General features: G+C 31.9%; 2 protein-coding genes across 9 annotated transcripts in view; one reads left to right on the top strand and one right to left on the bottom strand.

Annotated features, from left to right (window-relative positions):
• Positions 1-1,132: 1,132 nt before the first annotated feature.
• LOC134691292 (large ribosomal subunit protein eL19-like) lies at positions 1,133-12,918 on the bottom strand. Its single transcript, XM_063551745.1, has 4 exons — positions 12,716-12,918; positions 9,866-9,972; positions 8,383-8,626; positions 1,133-1,389 (listed from the first exon to the last, which is right to left on the bottom strand). The coding sequence occupies exons 1-4, from the start codon at positions 12,718-12,720 to the stop codon at positions 1,152-1,154; spliced, it is 594 nt and encodes a 197-aa protein (XP_063407815.1). The 5' UTR covers positions 12,721-12,918; the 3' UTR covers positions 1,133-1,151.
• A 64-nt stretch (positions 12,919-12,982) lies between these two features.
• The window catches only part of LOC134691291 (ATP-dependent 6-phosphofructokinase-like), a 60,844-nt gene continuing 58,428 nt past the window's right edge, over positions 12,983-15,398 (top strand). For 7 of the 8 annotated variants that reach the window (XM_063551744.1, XM_063551737.1, XM_063551739.1 and 4 more), the window contains exon 1: positions 12,983-13,248. In XM_063551744.1, coding sequence (XP_063407814.1) covers positions 13,110-13,248 — 139 coding nt within the window. In that variant the 5' untranslated portion in view covers positions 12,983-13,109. The remainder of the gene's footprint in view (positions 13,249-15,398) is intronic. The other variant, XM_063551743.1, reaches the window with a different exon arrangement.

The raw sequence follows: 15,398 nt of genomic DNA, 5'->3' as shown, positions 1-15,398 counted from the left end.
AGATGACACCTACCAGCTAGAGATGTACGCCTTACATTCTTTCCATACACCAAATATAGACCTACTGCATTCAGTATATGAAAAACAGACAAAAACTTACCACTGAAAATACATTGGACATGTAACGGACAGAAACTTCGTAACACGAGTCATATATAGACAAAGTATGAAGCATTCAGGTCTTCTACCTTCTAAAAAGTTAGCCAACACTGCCACCACCGGATCACTATCCCCATGTAGAGCTTTCTGCAACAAAAGCTGCATATAAAGAACCCAAAGATGAAAGTTAACAAATGCTACCACGCAGCCTCCAATCACACAAAAAACATTTTAGATGCCTCGTAATTTCATATTCGGTTGATTCACAACCGTGTTCCGTTTGAGTAGGGAACATTTTTTGTTTTTCTGCCATATACATTGTATCTGACAAACTATATCTAACCCTGCTTGCATTTCAATCCCTCTCTGTTTGTCAAACCTACAATCTAATATTTGTTGTAGTTCTGAATGAGCATGAAATATTTGCTACTGGAATTCATCAAACAATTGTTTCATAAATTATTTTGGATTTCCAACTTTTAACATTGCTTGCTTGTTAAGGTTGACAAGGGAATTATTTATTTATAATGCATTATTTGCTTAATATACAGAAGAATATTTTAGCGATCTAGATGATTGTCTTCCTGGAGAAGGTTGACGAGGGAATATTTTTTTACAAGGCAAAACATCTTAAATACACAATATTTCAGAGTGATCTACATGTATTATCACCATTATAAAGCACAACCAAGAGAGTTGAAACAAACCACCTGATGTACTGTATAGGCTCTTGTTCATTGTTGAACTGTGGTGATTTTTTCTGGTCTTTTGTCAACAATTTCTTGCGGTCTTATTGACACAGTGCATCTGCAGATTTTTCAAGTCTAGCATTAACTGATTTTTTTATAGATTGATTTATTTGAGTGTCAGTTTAAGCGTCATTCTATTGCTTTCTCACTGATGCATAACCTACATTTCCATTTACCCTTTTAAAGCAACTTTTTATTCATTTGACTGTGTTTTTGTTTTATTTTTGTAGTTTGTTTTCATGGTGAAATGACTATGAAGATATAGACAAAATGAAGAGATGAAATAAGTTAAGAGCACTGTCTTTATTTCTTAGCAGGTTCTTCCTTTTCAGAGAAAGATTTGAGCAGTTCTTCCTTCTTTGTTTTGATACGCTCCTCACGACGTTTACGAGCCTCCTTGACTCTCGTTCTTCTAGCCTCTGCTTGGTCACTGAGAACTTTGCTTCTGTTCTTTTCTGCCTTCCTCTTGTGAATATGTTCCATCAAGACACGTTTATTCTTGAAACCGTTACCTTTACATTTCATGTATAATTCATGGTACCTAAAAAATAAAGCAGAACATTTTAAAACTTCATAAAATTACATGTAGAACTGCAATCAATATACATAGGCAATTCATTATGTGACATTGATCAAAATTTCTCTGAAATCTATAAGGAGAAAATATTTGAATTTGAATTGCGTGAAACTCTAATGAGCATAGAGGTCATTAATTATGTTACAACTCTAATGAGCATAGAGGTCATTAATTATGTTACAACTGTAATGAGCATAGAGGTCATTAATTATGTTACAACTGTAATGAGCATAGAGGTCATTAATTATGTTACAACTGTAATGAGCATAGAGGTCATTAATTATGTTACATCTCTAATGAGCATAGAGGTCATTAATTATGTTACAATTCTAATGAGCACAGAGGTCATTAATTATGTTACATCTCTAATGAGCACAGAGGTCATTAATTATGTTACAACTCTAATGAGCACAGAGGTCATTAATTATGTTACAACTCTAATGAGCATAGAGGTCATTAATTATGTTACAACTCTAATGAGCACAGAGGTCATTAATTATGTTACAACTCTAATGAGCATAGAGGTCATTAATTATGTTACAACTCTAATGAGCATAGAGGTCATTAATTATGTTACAACTCTAATGAGCATAGAGGTCATTAATTATGTTACAACTCTAATGAGCATAGAGGTCATTAATTATGTTACAACTCTATTGAGCATTGAGGTCATTAATTATGTTACATCTCTAATGAGCATAGAGGTCATTAATTATGTTACAACTCTAATGAGCATAGTGGTCATTAATTATGTTACAACTCTAATGAGCATTGAGGTCATTAATTATGTTACAACTCTAATGAGCATTGAGGTCATTAATTATGTTACATCTCTAATGAGCACAGAGGTCATTAATTATGTTACATCTCTAATGAGCATAGTGGTCATTAATTATGTTACAACTCTAATGAGCATAGAGGTAATTAATTATGTTACAACTCTAATGAGCATAGTGGTCATTAATTATGTTACAACTCTAATGAGCATAGAGGTAATTAATTATGTTACAACTCTAATGAGCATAGTGGTCATTAATTATGTTACAACTCTAATGAGCATTGAGGTCATTAATTATGTTACAACTCTAATGAGCATTGAGGTCATTAATTATGTTACATCTCTAATGAGCACAGAGGTCATTAATTATGTTACATCTCTAATGAGCATAGTGGTCATTAATTATGTTACAACTCTATTGAGCATTGAGGTCATTAATTATGTTACATCTCTAATGAGCATAGAGGTCATTAATTATGTTACAACTCAAATGAGCATAGAGGTCATTAATTATGTTACATCTCTAATGAGCATAGAGGTCATTAATTATGTTACATCTCTAATGAGCATAGAGGTCATTAATTATGTTACAACTCTAATGAGCATTGAGGTCATTAATTATGTTACAACTCTAATGAGCATAGTGGTCATTAATTATGTTACAACTCTAATGAGCATAGTGGTCATTAATTATGTTACAACTCTAATGAGCATTGAGGTCATTAATTATGTTACAACTCTAATGAGCATAGTGGTCATTAATTATGTTACAACTCTAATGAGCATTGAGGTCATTAATTATGTTACAACTCTATTGAGCATTGAGGTCATTAATTATGTTACAACTCTAATGAGCACAGAGGTCATTAATTATGTTACATCTCTAATGAGCATAGAGGTCATTAATTATGTTACAACTCTAATGAGCATAGAGGTCATTAATTATGTTACAACTCTAATGAGCATTGAGGTCATTAATTATGTTACAACTCTAATGAGCATAGAGGTCATTAATTATGTTACATCTCTAATGAGCATAGTGGTCATTAATTATGTTACAACTCTAATGAGCATAGAGGTCATTAATTATGTTACAACTCTAATGAGCATTGAGGTCATTAATTATGTTACAACTCTAATGAGCATAGAGGTCATTAATTATGTTACAACTCTAATGAGCATAGTGGTCATTAATTATGCTACATCATACTAAAATTCTCTGAAATCATTGTGGATAAAATTGAACATTTTTGTCTTTGAATTGTGCAATGTATATACAGCATCAAATTAATTAAGTTTGTATTATATTGTACTAATAATAGCACCTTTCATCCTTTTTTAAGGTTCATGTGTCTTGAATGTTTCATAGAAAGTCAAATGTGGCTTGCATGGGTCTTAATTGATTTAAAGAAAATATAATGTAGAGTTCAGGTGTCTAGGTTGATTCACAGAAAATAACAAGTGTTGCCACTGCACTTTCTCATACGAACGAGACAAAAACTCATCATCACTCACAATATGTCATTTTATTTTATTAATATTAAGATTGAAAAGGCTGCAATATCTCCAATAATATATATAAATAAGTTACATAAATTTATAGTTTACACCTGACAGATGACCACGACAAGTGATGGCTAAAGCTCCTTTGGAACGGTGAGCTAAAAAGGTATGCAAAAGGCCTTTAACAACAGACAAGTGCTTATTTAACACTACAATCATCAAACTAAAAAGTGCAACACTTCATAACCATGATAACCTAACTACAAATAGTGAGTTTTGTTGGAAATTTTGATGTGGTACATGTAAACCAATAAAGCTACACAAGAAACTAATTCATATTCAATCAGGGCTCGACATTACCGTTTGTCCGATTGTCCGGGACAAGTGGAAATAGGTGTCGGGCAAGTAGATTCATCATACTACTTGTCCGATGGGACAAGTGAAAAAATCGATGTCAGATGTTAATAGATCAAATTCAAGACTTATACATTCCTAAAAATATGAATGATTGTTATTGATCATACAAAATGAATTAAATATTCATTGATTGAACCAGAGACATATAAACTTGTAAAATATGTCTCTGATTGAACGAATTTGAACATGCTGGCAGCCATTAACCAGGGAAAAATAAGTAAGGGGAAGGAAACCAATGTAAATGTCTTCTTAGTATAAGCCTCTTGAATTAGAAGCACCTCCATATTCATGATATGGAGTTTTACCTTAACTTTTAAATTTTTAATTAAAAAGTTTGTATCATTTGATTTTGCTTTTAGGCATAACATTAAATTAAATAAGGTTTTATTTAATAAGATCAATATGTTAAAATAATAAGTTAAGATGTAAAAATTAAATAAAATCTAAAAAGGCAGATGTTTTACTAAAATGTTTAATGTACTTCATGATTATATATCAATGTATGTAAAAATCAAAATAAAATGTGAAATCTTGTTTGGCACCATCAATAAATTAAAAAGGTTTATTTGTAATCAAGGTGCTACCACTACTTCAGAATGAATATAGGTCCATGAATAGGAGAACCTAGTGGTATAGGAAGAGATATGATTAATGATCGACACATGATAGTGAGTATTGACAATGAGTCAGAGAGATTCAGTCTTGCAAATAAGCCTTCAGTCTGAAATAATAAAATAAATTTTGATGTGGCAGTCATATAACATAACAAAATGCTCCCTATATTGATTATAATATACATGTATAATCAATATGGAGGATTTTCAATTATAAATTCGGACAAGTGAGTTAAGAGTTCGGACAAGTTGATTTTCTTGCAACTTGTCCGAAGGGACAAGTGAGAACCAGATGCTCCGCAGGGCGTAGCTTTATACGACCGCAGAGGTTGAACCCTGAATGGTTGGGGCAAGTATGGACACAACATTCAAGCTGGATTCCGCTCTAAATTTGGATTGTGATTAAATAGTTGACACAGCATAGGTTTCTGACACAGAATGAATGTATTCAAATGAACTTAAAAATTTTGTTTTCTCTTAGAGCAATTCACTATGCTGTTGAATATTAATCCTCTCAAAAAAATGTTTGAAGAAATTTTCTTTTTATTTATGAAATTTCAAATGAGAAAAATTTAACCCAATTTTTTATTCACATCCCCCTTTCCCTTATTCCAAAACTAATTTCAATTAAAATATTCTAATGGAGTTTGCAACAATTACTACTCATTTAAATACATGATGTAAAAAAACTGCTTGTTATCACTGAATGGTAAAGATTATTTAAATTTATCAGTTGGTAGTAAAAAGTGAATATACATTGTATATTGTATATAACAAAGATTTAAGTTGATTCTGGACAAAGAAAGATAACTCCACTTAAAAAAAATTCTTGCAGATATTTCTTGCTTACTATACTGGACAAAGAAAGATAACTCTTAATTAAAAAAAAATTTGCTATTTCACAATATTGTGAAATTAGATATTTCTTGCCATTGCACAATACTGTGCAATTGAAAAGACTTGCTATTGCACAATACTTAATATAATAATTTTAGATCCTGATTTGGACCAACTTGAAAACTGGGCCCATAATCAAAAATCTAAGTACATGTTTAGATTCAGCATATCAAAGAGGCCCAAGAATTTATTTTTTGTTAAAATCAAACTTAGTTTAATTTTGGACCCTTTGCACTTTAATTTAGACCAATTTTAAAACTGGACCAAAAATTAAGAATCTACATACACAGTTAGATTTGGCATATCAAAGAACCCCAATTATTCAATTTTTGATGAAATCAAACAATGTTTAATTTTGGACCTCGATTTGGGCCAACTTGAAAACTGGGCCAATAATCAAAAATCTAAGTACATTTTTAGATTCAGCATATCAAAGAACCCCAAGGTTTCAATTTTTGTCAAAATCAAACTAAGTTTAATTTTGGACCCTTTGGACCTTAATGTAGACCAATTTGAAAACGGGACCAAAAGTTAAGAATCTACATACACAGTTAGATTCGGCATATTAAAGAACCCCAATTATTCAATTATGATGAAATCAAACAAAGTTTAATTTTGGACCCTTTGAGCCCCTAATTCCTAAACTGTTGGGACCGAAACTCCCAAAATCAATACCAACCTTCCTTTTGTGGTCATAAACATTGTGTTTAAATTTCATTGATTTCTATTAACTTTAACTAAAGTTATTGTGCGAAAACCAAGAATAATGCTTATTTGGGCCCTTTTTTGGCCCCTAATTCCTAAACTGTTGAAACCAAAACTCCCAAAATCAATACCAATCTTTATTTTGTGGTTATAAACCTTGTGTCAAAATTTCATAGATTTCTATAAACTTAAACTAAAGTTATAGTGCGAAAACCAACAAAATGCTTATTTGGGCCCTTTTTGGCCCCTAATTCCTAAAATGTTGGGACCAAAACTCCCAAAATCAATACCAGCCTTCCTTTTATGGTCATAAACCTTGTGTTAAAATTTCATAGATTTCTATTCACTTTTATTAAAGTTAGAGTGCGAAAACTAAAAGTATTCGGACGACGACGACGACGACGACGACGCCAACGTGATAGCAATATACGACGAAATTTTTTTCAAAATTTGCGGTCGTATAAAAATGATAATGTAGAGGCCTGTCAATACGTGTACTCAAGTCAATTTGTGGGAGTTCAGGTGTCTAGGTTGATTCAAAGAAAGAAACAATGTTTCCATTGCACTTTCTCATACGAACGAGACAAAAACTCATCATTACTCACAATATTGACAGACACAGCAATGAGTGTTAATCTATTAAAGCATGGCAATTTGATGTACAGTACAGATCTAGAGCAGTGTAGGCTGTCTGCACCAAAATCTTTTCAATTTACTAGTAGTACTAGTCTCAAGACCAACATTCGAACAATTTTCTGATGTATTTCTTTGGTGAATTAGGTGAATTACAGGGAAACAGTTCGATAAAATTGATAAAACTCTGATTTACTATTTTTCTTTTGGTACCTTTAATAAAAATGTAAAAAAAACCAGGTTCAATGCACTCAAGGCTAGTCAGTTTAAACCAGGTTAAAAATCATTCTGTAATGGAACTTATTTAAGTTGTTTTAAAAGCTGTTGGGTAACATAATTGTTAAGCATTTTTTAAGGTTGTTCACCTTTCCATTCTGCAAACTTTTGTGCAGTTTCGAATTTTTTAGAGTTCAGGTGTCTTGGTTGATTCAAAGAAATAACAATGTTTCCACTGCAATTTCTCATACGAACGAGACAAAAACTCATCATCACTCACATTATTGACAAACACAGCAATGATTGGTTATCTATTAAAGCATTACAATTTGATTGGTCTTGGGTTTTCCCCTGCTTTTGAAACTAATCAAAATGACCAAAGAATGAATGTAATCTGACAAAAATCATTTGATATACAGTACAGATCTAAAGCAGTGAAGGTTGTCTGTACAAAAGTCCATAATTTCAAACTATCAGTCTAAAGACCAATATTCAAACTTTTTTCTAATGTGTTTCTTTAGTGAATTACTGGGAAACAGTTTGAAAAAGTGATAAAACTCTTAATTACTATATTTCTTTTGGTACCTTAACCCTGTCAAAAAATGTCAATGCACCCAAGGCGAGTCAGTTAAGACCAGGTTTAAAATCATTCTGTAATGGAACTAATTTTGGTTGTGTTAAAAGCTGATGGGTAACATAACTGATTAGCATTAGTTAAGGTTGTCCTCACTTCCATTTTTTATATTTCTTGGCAGTATTGATAGAGTTTTTGTGAGAGTTCAGCTGTCTAGGTTGATTCAAAGAAAATAACAATGTTACCACTGCATTTCCTCATACGAACGAGACAAAACTCATCATAACTCTCCACATTAACAAATATTGCCATACATCTAAACATAACATGGTAGGTTCAATGCATGATATCCTATTTTCATTTCAAATTCAGGTTTTCTTTGCTTTTCGACAGCACTTTGATAAGTCCCTTCTTTTTAAATGATACATAGATACAAATCTGATATAGACAAACTTGATTATTGTAATTACAAAATGTATACAAAATGTATATTATACATTTTGTAAATGCACTTATGACCATTATAATAAACTATGGTTTTCAGTTATGTTTATATATAGTTAGGTGTATGAAAGTCAAAGGACAAGCTGCATTTGTGCTAATATGAAACAACATCTTACAAGTGCTTGTCGATTTTCTTGGCTTCTCTGTATCTTTTTAACAATCTTCTCAGGACTCTCATTCTTCGAATCCATAAAACTTTGACAGGCATACGAGCATTGGCAGTACCCTTCCTTTTACCATGGCCCATATGACGTCCTTTCCTTCTTGCAAGAGCATTTTTCCTTACACGAGCTCTGGAGTGTACTGCCACAGGTTTACGGATGATCAAACCATCTTTTACCAATTTTCTGATGTTCTGTCCTGAAGACAAATGAAGATAATACTACCATGTTTAAAGTTACCTGGTAATTGCAGGTTACAAAAGTGCAGTACATTTTTTTTTCATGGACATGTTGATTTGTTAGAAATTGGGTGTCTTAACGAGAAAATGACACATATACATTGTATTTTAATTGTGAGAATTCAGGTATATTAATTGATTCAAAGAAAAGCAATGATGGCACTGCAATTTCTCATATGTTCAGACATTTAATATAACTCATCATCATTCTCAAAATTGTAAATCACTTTCATAGCTTACACTTCTATATATATATATTATATATATATATACACATGTTTATTTTTTACAAAGGTATGCATGGTCAACTGGAGGGCATAATGTTTCTTTGACGATTGCACAAGGCTTGAAAGTACAATTATGTTCAATATTTTTCACCAAAACGAAAATGATACAACTTTATTTAAATGACATGATTTATAACAGAGGCAATACTCTACAACAACATTTTATTGATTAGCAGCAAGTGTTAAGATAGGGTTAGAATGTACACATACACTGAATGTTACAATGTATAACCAACAAAAGAACATTTGAATCAATTTAAAACTTATTTTTGTGTACTTTCAATATATATTATATATGCAAATAAAATTGAGAATGGAAATGGGAGTTAACAAGTTTGTCAAAAATCTTTTTTGGACCTCCTCAGAGTGCAAGTGTTTAACTTTTGCTGATCTACAGAGAATCAATGTTAATTTTGTGAGATTCAGGTCTCTTGAATGTTTCACAAAAAATGACAGGTGTTAATTTTATGAGAATTCAGGCATATTGATCCATTCAAAGAAAAGCAATGATGGCACTGCAATCTCTCATATGTTCAGACATTAAATATAATTCATCATCATTCTCAATATTAACTAATACTGCTTTAAAGGTTTATCTTCACATGTTTATATAGCTTAGATTGTTTCTATTTCTTCTAAAGCACTTGATTTGTCTACATGTACATGTATGCACATGTTAATCAAGGCGAGTATCCAACCAATCAGCCATCTTGTTAAAAAATATCTGTCTTGCATTGACTTTTAACAAGTTTAATCCAGAATGAATGGAGAATGACAGTTAAAGAGTTTCTTGCATTTTTTAACAATCCTATATTCTTTAACAAGCATAATTCACTTAAAGCCACCTTCATTTCTTAGTCTCCATGAGTCAGCTGTTTACCATTTAATAATCATTTTTTAGATTTAACTTACTTGAGTTAGCGTTTGCTATTTCATTTGTTTCATTTGGATCCAACCAAACTTTATTTTTTCCACATTTGAGAACGGCTGCGGCCAACCGTTTCTGCAACCTTAGGGTGCTATAAAAATAGAGAAATAAAATCAATTTAAACAAGCCTTCAACATTCCAGAAATGTACATATTTTCAATATATAATATTCCTTTTGCACCTATCTTTTGTCAGTATCATACAGAGAAATAGAGTTAAATCTGAAAATGCATGTATTCTGTGACTGTATCTTTAAATATTTAGCTAATCTGCAATCAATTCAATCTTCATGCCTACTACATCATTCTACTGATATCAATGAAAGGTAACCCTAGGCCACCTAAAGCTGAATTATTTGTTCAGTCTAACCGGCCAAGAGCGATGGACATGGTGCAGGCAGTGCCTTGATATTCTCAATAACATGAGTTTGAATGCCAGGGAGGGAAGACAGGGCCAAATATTTAAAATATGTTTGTTTCCCCTCCCCCACCTGGCTCAAAAAAAAATTTTCCACAAAAAAATCTGATTTCTTTTTAATTCAAAATATTTTTTTAGAAGAGCTTGAAAGCAAAAGGATTGATAATCTAAAAAATACACTCAAATTGACCACAAGCAACTGATTAGTGGCCTCGAAAGTTTCCACTGCACTGTAGTCCAAATAATTATGACGTCTTGAAAGGCTATTATAATTTTTTTCTTCGACGCCTTACATCGACATCATAATGCCAAACTCATATATTCAGTTGGACTTTGAGAAGGAATTTACTGCTTTTTTAAAACGTTTAGCTGATTTGTCCTAAAGATGCTTCATTTTAGTTGTATAAAATATATTTTTGAACCAAACTCGGTACATTTTCACTGACCTGAATTTCCGGAGAATGTAAAACAATGGTTCCGGAAATTCGTGTTTTACCGAGTTCGGTCTAAAAATTATTTTATAATCTCCTTAAAGGAAATCAGACAAATGTTTTAAAAAATGCAGTTGACATGTTCCAGCCTCGGATGGAATTGTTCCTTATATTATTATTTCTGTAGGGATTAATTGGAAATATTTTGCACAAACAAACACATAAAAGGTAAGAATTTTTATATATGCATTTTGTTTTAGCCTTCAATGAAAATTTGATGGCTAAATTGGGTCTCAAAGTTGAGAGCAAAATATGCTCTCAAAGTCCAACCGAAAATGGCGGCTTCAGCATTATGACGTCGATGTAAGGCGTCAAAGAAAAAAAATATAATAGCCTTCCAAGACATCATAATTATTTGGACTAACTGCACTGTAGATTGATGGTAAAATGATATATTTTTCAATAAAATTCAATTCCAGCTCTGCTCTTTTTTTTGTTGAAAGATTGAGTCAAAAGTTTGAAAAAATTTGTACCCATGAAAATAAATAATTTTTCCAAGGTTTTCTATCAATTTACTATTCAGAAGAGTTACTTTTTTCCATTGGATTATGTTCAGCACGTTTCAGAAAGTTTTTTTGAACACCAGAAAAATGTTACTCATTTGAGAGACTTGCTCTATCAAATTGTTGATCATGCCCAACTTGTTAAAAAAACAAACTAAGGCTGTAAAAGGGGTGTGGTATCTGAACAGAAGAATGCACAATAAAATTGTCATTTCACGAAACACAGTGAATAACGAATCTTTGTCATGGCTGCACATAGTCCAAATAATTATGACGTCTTGAAAGGCTATTATATTTTTTTTCTTTGACGCCTTACTTCGACGTCATAATGCTGAAGCCGCCATTTTCGGTTGGACTTTGAGAGCATATTTTGCTCTCAACTTTGAGACCCAATTTAGCCATCAAATTTTCAAAGAAGGCTAAAACAAAATGCTTATATAAAAATTCTTACCTTTTAAGTGTTTGTTTTACGAAAATATTTCCAATTAATCCCTACATAAATAATAATATAAGTAACAATTCCATCCGAGGCGGGAACATGTCGACTGCATTTTTAAAACGTTTGTCGGATTTCTTTTTAGGAGATTATAAAATAATTTTACACCAAACTCGGTAAAACCCGAATTTCCGGAACCTTTGTTTTACATTATCCGGAAATTCAGGTTGGTCAAAATGTACCGAGTTTGGTTCAAAAATATATTTTATACACCTTAAATGAAGCATCTTGAGGAGAAATCAGCTAAACGTTTTTATAAAGCAGTAAATTCCCTATCAAAGTCCAACTGAATATATGAGTTTGGCGTTATGTTGATGTAAGGCGTCAAAGAAAAAAAATATAATAGCCTTTCAAGACGTCATAATTATTTGGACTAGGCTGCACATGAAATAAAAAAGGCAAAACATGTTGCACGAAAATAGCCCTTGGACTTTATCACATTGAATCTTGAAGTGAATTTTGTAGGCATTTAATTTAACAGAAAAATACAGATGGTTAGATTTTAACGTATGATTCAATAAGAAAAGGTGTTACAAAACTTTGAGGCCTCGTCTGCACAAAAATGTTACATGTACATTTTTGGTTAGATACTCAGCATGCTGTGCATCAATACAAGAACAAATGATATTGCTAAGTGTTCCCGACTTGTCGATAATTACATAGGATACTTCAATAATATACATTAAGTTAAGATACTGCTTAATTCAGTATTAACTAAATGCCAATGATATTATGTAAAAGAGGGGGAACATGTGCGTTGAGTACTGCTTTGAAAATAAGAAAACCAAGCATTAAAATATTATTTTAGTAACTTGTGTGACATATTTATAAAACAAATCAATTAAGGATAATAGTATCATAATAAATAGGTAATATATTTGCTTATATCACAGGGAAATTTGAGAGAAATCGTGTTTTCTCTTTTACCTCATGGCTGCAGATTGCACGTTGTTGAGAAAGAGAACGAGCGGAGGAATTCGGTTAAAAGTAGGGACGAAAAAAATAGTTCTAAACTTATTAATCCAAATTTAACGATCATTATATGTGCAAGACACCTAACAAACTATCATGATTTTAAAGAAATTATCTTTTTTTTTAAATTCGAAAGTGAAAATGACTATGGTAAGATTCTGGCAATTTGGGTTTGTAATTCGGTCTGTTTCCGGTGATTTTCTATTTCCGGTTCAAATTGTCCGTCGTCTTCTTTCGTTTTTAGCAGACGGAAGTTATCCAACGGTGAACAGGTGAAGGTCATATCGGCTGAAGGTTGCAGCCGATTCAGTATCCCAACACAGAATCTCACCTTCACACTAGCTTCATCATGGTAGACCATAGCAGAGAGCATCTTTTAAGGAAAGACAGTATTTGGATCCAAACTGGAAGAGAGGGACAGGAACTTGATGCTGGATCTGCAACTGGCAAATCCCTCGGAGTTTTTACGAGCGGAGGCGATTCACAGGGTAAAAATAAGTCGCAAATGTGCACGTTTAGTTATTGCACTATTCAGTGACATTTGCAAGCATGTCATTTGATATACTAGATCTACTTTGCAAAAGAATTTTAAGAACAAAATTTGTCTATTTATGATGTTTAATTAATGCTAGTTACTGTTTTAAAGTAAAGATGTAGGTAACTGGTTCCTCCTATATAAGGAGCACTTCTTTGTGTGGGTTGGTTGTTTGGTCTTTAAGACAGATGGCAGGCTACAGTGCTAGCGTCCTACATTTGATTTTGACTCAGGGCGCTGGAAATTTCAGTACATTAGAACTAGAAGAGTGATATTCATCGTCCCACACACATCTCTGGCTCTGGTGTTCATACCGGAGTATAAACTGAAAAGGGTACTATGGGGCCTTGCTTTGTCGAAGTTGGTTATTGAATTATTTATCATAGTTTTCAGACACTGATGATCTAAATTAGTTTTTCCAGGTGAGCTGAATAGCGCAAATTTCAACTTAGATCGATACACAGTATCTTGAAAACTATATAAAAAATAATGCTAAAGCACGGAATCCCACACTGACCTTAAATTTAGTTGTTCTTGTATCATCCATTATTTAAAAAAAAAAAAAAATATATGTGTAATGACTTTATGTCTCTTGATACTAACTCATCCAAATAATTATATGTACATCTATCATTATGATGTTTTGAAAGGCTATTTTAATTTTTGTTTTCTCTGTGTGATACCTTCAATAATAATCATGATAATAATAATAATATTTTATTCAATAAAATATTAAGCATATGAATTATTACAATACACAATATATATACGATACATAAAGACAATACTAACACATACTTTGTAAAATTTAATGGCATTTTATGAGTGTAGTATCCTTTTAAAAGTGCATGGAAAAAGTTTGCTGATATTTTATCAGGGATAACCCATGAAAGCTCTAAAGCTTGTTCCCAATGGGGTCCCTTCATGTAAACGGCTTATAGTTTCGACATACAAAAAATGATAACACACAAATTAATATGACATAAAAACTTCATATAAAATTTAATATAATGATAATTTAAATAAAGAATAAGTTTAATAATATAAAAATGAGTCTGATGAAGCCGCGCTATAAATTTTGGTCAAGTACTTTTTGATGCTAATTTTGAAATCCTTTATTTTCTTTATTTTTTTTAATATTATTTGGCAACATATTCCAATCTTGTACAGTCAGGATTCTACTTCGTCAAAATTATCTCCCCATTACGCCAGTTCATTTTCACAATCGTAGAAATGGAAGCCATTGTAGGGATGACGCGCTTCCAATTTTGCTCTTGGAAACCGATAAATTTATCCACATTGCACCATTACAATCCTTATATGTCAGTTGTATTTTAAAAGACAAATGTATCAACTAGCTAATGAGCATCAGTTAATAATTGTGTCTGCATTGATTCAACTTAAAACTATTGTCTGATTGGTTGTCAGGTGGAATTTTCGAAAATTCATAAACATTTAAAAAATTTCTAATTAAATATTTCGTGGAAGGGCAGACTAGATTTTTTTAGTGTATGAAGACTATAAACCCTAGTTATCACACACAAAAAAATAGAATTTTTCTAAGATATGCATTTTCATCATCCAACTTGAAAGACTGTCGTCAAGTACTTTAAGTAAAAACATAGCTATTTGAACACACCTTCTCTGTTTTTGTGACTCATTAGATAGGTATTTCACTTTACCCATATATTTCATTTTGTAGTACTGTGATTTTTTGGTGTTATAAAGTCAGCCTGTAGCTTAAATATATAAAAATGATAGAATCTGAAGCGAGACGATGTATGAAATATTCTTACTTTGTACGATATCAAGACAAAATACTCAACTCAAACACGCCCTAACATAAAAAGGTGCACTCGATTTTCTCTTTTCGATACAATTGTTACCCATTTTTTGGAATTTTTTCTTCAGTCACATAATGGAAGGGCAGACACGAAAATTACTGAACTAATAGATTGATATGTTTTCCATCTGTGGTAATTTTTTCAAAAAAATCGGAGGTTATTCATTTTTTTCATCCAACTTGAAAAATACCCATGTCGTCGACTTGATATATAATTGTTCTGCTTAACTATATGTACTAGATAAATTGAAAACTTATGC

The sequence above is a fragment of the Mytilus trossulus genome, chromosome 11 (assembly GCF_036588685.1).
Source record: "Mytilus trossulus isolate FHL-02 chromosome 11, PNRI_Mtr1.1.1.hap1, whole genome shotgun sequence".
Classification (NCBI taxonomy): Eukaryota; Metazoa; Mollusca; class Bivalvia; order Mytilida; family Mytilidae; genus Mytilus; species Mytilus trossulus.
Note: the sequence above shows the minus strand (reverse complement) of the source record. Positions and strands in the feature narration are given on the sequence as shown.

Bases quoted from the DNA above. Each gene is read 5' to 3' on its own strand.
- LOC134691292 (XM_063551745.1), bottom strand. The intron at 8,627-9,865 runs GTAAGTTAAATC...ATTTGTCTTCAG, and splicing joins AATAGCAAACGCTAACTCAA to GACAGAACATCAGAAAATTG. The intron at 1,390-8,382 runs GTAAGATGTTGT...TTTATTTTTTAG, and splicing joins AAGAAAATCGACAAGCACTT to GTACCATGAATTATACATGA.